The following is a 5,213-nucleotide window of genomic DNA, read 5'->3' on the forward strand; positions in this document are numbered from 1 at the left end:
ATTTTTAAAAACAAGTGATTGACATTTTTCACATCTGAAAGATTTAGGTGTCCTGTGGCTCCTATCTCGCTGTGAGTCCTTTCTTTAAAAAGTATTTTACATAGCATAGTTTCTATTTTAACATTATGTTATAAGCTAAAACTATATTTAACACACTACTAAAAAAATTAGTACAGCATAACTTTCTAACATAACACATACATTTTAATATTTGCGAAAAGCCAATCATAAAATATGCATTTTTCACAAGGTTCAACACTTCCAGTGATGAAATATTCCAGAATATCTCCAGAATATTGATGAAATATTCCAGAATATCTCCTCTAAACCATCCCTGGCTCCAGCCAGGAGGGCTCCAAGGTGGGATCACCTGGAGCAGGTGACACAGGAACTCACCCAGGTGGCTTTGGGATGTCCCCAGAGAAGGAAACTCCACACCCTCCCTGGCCAGACCTTCCCAGGGCTTTGCAGAAAGAATTTCTCGCCCATTTTGGGGCAGAATTTCTGGTGTTTGCGTTTATATATTTTAACTGAAAACCTGTAGCTGTGATTGCCACCACCCCTGTGACCTGCCAGGACCTGCTAGGTCCCGGCAGCGCCGCGCTGTTCCCCCATGGCGGGAACTCCTGGCCGCGCTTCCCGCACCTCCCCCTGCCTACCCGAGCCGCGTTCCTGAGGGCACCGGGAGGGTCGCACCGGGAGGGTGTCCCCGGCTGTCCCCCGTTCCTTCTGGGCAGCGGCGGCACCGGAGAGGCGGCCCCGGCTCCCGCTGCGGGCCCGATGCGGTGCCCATGGCAACGCGCGCGCCCTTCCCCTCAGCGCGGCCGCCATGATGGCTCCCCTTCACACACCGCTCCCTATCGCCATTCCCGCAATTCCCGCACCGATCCCGGCCCCTCTGCTCCTTCTGCTCCCTTCACGGTGGTAGGAACAGAGAAAGAAAAAGGCGTCGGGTCCCTCCTCATCTGTGTGGGAGCAGCCAAGGGCAGCAGGGTGATAGCAGCTGGGAGTCAAGGAGAGCACCAGGCTGGGAATTCCCTTTTCCTCCTCAGGGGATTTTTATTCAGCTCACGCCATCACTCTGCTGCGGGCTAGGAGTCCCCCGCCAACAAATCCATAGGCGAACAGTTATTACCTCCGCTGCTCACTTTTATTCGTGTTTAATCTGCCCCTACTCCATACAACAGGCCACAGAAATTATTACCTCCACTGCTCACTTTTATTCGTGTTTAATCTGCCCCTGCTCCATACAACAGGCCACAGAAGTTATAACCTCCACTGCTCACTTTTATTCGTGTTTAATCTCTCCCTGCTCTGTACAACAGGTCACAGAAATTATTACCTCCACTGCTCACTTGTATTTGTGTTTAATCTGCTCCTGCTCCATACAACAGGCCACAGAAGTTATAACCTCCACTGCTCACTTGTATTTGTGTTTAATCTGCTCCTGCTCCATACAACAGGCCACAGAAGTTATAACCTCCACTGCTCACTTTTATTTGTGTTTAATCTGCTCCTGCTCTGTACAATAGGTCACAGACAGGTAGGTGCAGTTTGTGCCTTGTTCAGGTAACATCTGAGACTGTCACCCTGGAACGTCAGCTGACAGGAAAATGTGTTTTTAAAAATTGACTTTTATTTTTATGACTGCTGTTGGAAGTACAAGGAGTTTGAGTGTAAATAACTCACAAACAAGGATTTTAATACCTCAAAGGTGATGGGGGGTCTTTTCAGATTTAAATGTTTTAAAATTTTCTGTGGGGAACAGTACTGCAGAAATCAGCTAGATCGTACACTTTAAAAGCATTAAACCACCAAATTAAAGTTAAGTTTTCACAATCTGTATTTTAAATGTTACATTTAGATGTTACTCAGAAGAACACTGTAAATAAAGTTACAAAATATCATAATCCAAGGGTCTGATATAGCAAAAATAGGGAGCCTGTGTCTTCGTTAACAATGAATAAATATAACATTTAAATAGCTGCGACATACTTATCTCTATGCTTTAAATAAAAAATATAGATGTTTATATAGCTCTCAATATTTTAGAAGTCATTTAGTGCTACTGGAAGCATCTAAATTACAAAGTTGGAGGCAGAGGATAGAAAATGACAGCAAGGCTTTCCTGACAGAAGCCAGTTCAGACATCATGGTTTTGGGCAACAACAGCAGAAGAAATCACCAGTTTTAGGACTGAGTTGAAGGGGAAGATAGAGGGATTGCACTCCATGATATCCCTTAAAAACTGGGATGTGGTGGTGTCAATCAGAGAGACCCAGACCCCAATAGCCACAGGTCACATTCTGAGGCTGCCAAGTTCAGCACAGTGTACCATACACAAAATAGAACAATTCTCTAATGCCATGTATTATTTGTTTTCTTCAAGAGCCCCTCAGTAGGAGGTTTGGAGCTGCAGTACACAGGCCACCACCAGGACAGGGATTTCAGACAGCTTCCCACTATTCCTTGGGCTTCACCACATACTCCTTGAACATGGAATATAGCACCCCTGCAGGATAGAAGTAAAAAACACAATTAAAGAAATGTGTTAAATTAGAAATTATGGGATTCAAAATCTGAACATTTCTCAGCAAGACAGAATTTCCCTTCCTCCTCAGCTGCATTTTTTAGTAAACACTACAAAATTCTTCATATACAGAGAAACTGGGTATGAAAATATGCAATTTATGAAAATGCAGATCCTGAGCTAATTCTAGTTGATTTTGTGGCCAAAGTCAAGCTTTTCTGATGTTCCTGCTGGCAATGCAGTACAGACAAACAGTGTTTCATGGGACAGACATTTACACACACAGGAGACCTGGGATGTACAGATCAGGGGCACAGCGTCCCTGTGCATTCAGAGACACAAGTCCAGTCCTGAAAAAATACATACATATATATATAATATATATATACACACATATATATACATCTAACAGTATGTGTATGTATACACATATGCATATATATTGCATACATGTGTATATATAAAATATATACATATATATATATATATAAATATGTAATACCATGGTCTACACATGCTGTAGATCTTCCAATGCATTAAATTCATAAACAGCAACACATTTAATGTCAGATTAATGTTTTCTTTTTTTTTGGTCTGTAAGAGGCAGAGATGCAGAACCTCAAATTCCACATCTAGACATAATCAAAACTGCTACTCTGAAATTACATACTTAAATACATAAAATCAGATTACTCCAGCAAGGCTGACTGAGCAGCAGTAAGGAGCACAAACATCCTGAAATAAAGGTTCTGGATGCTTCCACCCAGCCATGCCAGCTCTGTTATCCACTGGAGAGATACAAGAGGCTCTCCATGGTTTGCCATTCCCAAGCAGAGCTCAAATTCCATACGTACCACACGTCAGGGCTCCCACGGCGAAGCCCTGGGCTGCCACACGCATGTGGATCAGGTGAAGGGACAGTTTCATGTCACCTCTGTGCTTCAGCTTGTACAGCCCGTAGGCCACCACGGCAGTGAAGCCAGCCATCCCTGCAAGGCAACCAGAGCATCCCTCTGAGTGGAGATCCAGGGCACCAGGAGTGAAGGGACCCACCTAAACAAAACAGCCTGTGAACCACTGAGCTGTTTGGGTTGGAAAAGACCCTGAAGATCACTGAGTCCAACCATTCCCCCACAACTGCCAAGGGGAAACAACCCCCACCACTAAACTGTGTGTGGAAACCCAGGGCAGTGGGAATATTTCTCTGTCTGCTCTGGGGTGCCCTGACCCCCAGGGCAGCACTGACTCTGACCCTCATCCATGGAGAAAGTTTCCCAGACTTCAAGATAGACTGGAATCCACAAAAGTGTGAAACAGATTATAGAGAGCAGTGCAGGTGTGCCACTGGGTGAGAAATTGAGGGTTTGGGATTTTTAGTGTGTTGTGGATGGAAGCAAGATGGAGGGCACAGGGTGTCATCCTGGGTTTCTTCGTCATGCTTCTTCTTCCTCCTTCTCCATGGGTTTGGGTGGCGTTGTGTAATTGGGCAGAAAAGTCACCATTGCAGCTCTGTGCGATCAGTTATTGGGTTAAAAGGGAAAATAATCCAGGTGTCAGTTCTTCATTGGATAGTTTAGTCTGAAAAGCCCTTGGAACAAGAGATTGTTGGCCATTTTGTGCCTTCTGATGAAAAGCTGCTGAAGTAACAGTAGTGAGACTGTTTTACTGATAAGAAATAATAAACACCTGAGTCCAAACATGAACCACTGTCTCAGGTGCCTTCAATCCAGAGCCAGAGAAACCCACAACTGGTATTCCAGCAACTGGGACCCCCACAACCGTGTCCCCAAGTGTCACATCTATACAGTTTTTCAATCCCTACATGGATGGTGATTCTACCACTGCTCTGGGCAGCCCTTTCCTTGAAATTTTTCTTAATATCCAGTCTAAACCTCCCCTGGCACAACTTGAGGCCATTCTCTCTCATCCTAAAATAAGCCTGTTTTGGTCTAATCACTCTGGTTTTGTGGAGTGGTAAATCCTAGCCCTGGTTTTACTCCAGTGCTACCTCATTCAATGCAATCAGTGCAGGCAAGAGCAAGAGACTTCCATCAGCATTAAAATGCCAAAGGATTTTGGCATTACAGCTCAAGGTGTGAGAATTCCTTGGATATTTTTCAGACAGCACCAGGGCTCCTCACACCTCCTTTCTTGCACAGACACAGCCAAGACCTCCACCCAGGTGATGCTCAGACTATCAGTGTGTGAATGCTCCCTGATGTATTCACTGGCCTGCTGCAGTTGCTATTTTGGGTGTTGTCACATTTGGCCAGGTGCCACCAGGACAGGACAAGTCACACGTTATCATCCCCAGGCTGTGAGGAGGGAGGCTCCACCAGGTCTCTTTCCCAGGGCCAGAATTCACTGATAGCCCTTCAGCAGAGCAAACAGCCTCAGCTTTACCAGCTCCAACACTGATGCTTTGTTGTGGGTTTACAGGAAGCAGGTTTTCTGGGAATGGAGTGGCCAGAGGCCAATAGGTGTTCAGATTCTAAACTGACACCAGGCTTGGCCACTGAGGGTGGATGCACCTCTGAGAACACAGGGGTTAGAAGCAGAGCACTCCCTTGGGCTCCCTCTTTGATTTCCGGCCAGCAAAGAGGCAAGGCCTCCCCTGCCCAGCTTCGAGCTGGGCGGGGGAGGGAAACACCTGCAGCCCGGCAGAGGTAGGCCTGACCCCTCA

General features: G+C 45.8%; 2 protein-coding genes across 3 annotated transcripts in view; both read right to left on the reverse strand.

Moving 5' to 3' along the window:
* CCDC13 (coiled-coil domain containing 13) overlaps positions 1–751 on the reverse strand; it is a 27,658-nt gene extending 26,907 nt beyond the window's left edge. The window contains exon 1 of one of the 2 annotated variants that reach the window (XM_031062949.1): positions 660–751. The gene's annotated coding sequence lies outside the window, so the exon portion shown is untranslated. Of the gene's footprint in view, positions 1–396; positions 446–659 lie in introns of those variants that run through there. The other variant, XM_031062950.1, reaches the window with a different exon arrangement.
* An 865-nt stretch (positions 752–1,616) lies between these two features.
* HIGD1A (HIG1 hypoxia inducible domain family member 1A) overlaps positions 1,617–5,213 on the reverse strand; it is a 7,045-nt gene continuing 3,448 nt past the window's right edge. The window contains exons 3-4 of the mRNA XM_005428198.2: positions 3,385–3,519; positions 1,617–2,512 (exon numbers count right to left, since the gene is read on the reverse strand). Coding sequence (XP_005428255.1) covers positions 2,463–2,512; positions 3,385–3,519 — 185 coding nt within the window. The 3' untranslated portion in view covers positions 1,617–2,462. The remainder of the gene's footprint in view (positions 2,513–3,384; positions 3,520–5,213) is intronic.

This window comes from Geospiza fortis, unplaced genomic scaffold, assembly GCF_000277835.1.
Source record: "Geospiza fortis unplaced genomic scaffold, GeoFor_1.0 scaffold34, whole genome shotgun sequence".
NCBI lineage: Eukaryota > Metazoa > Chordata > Aves > Passeriformes > Thraupidae > Geospiza > Geospiza fortis.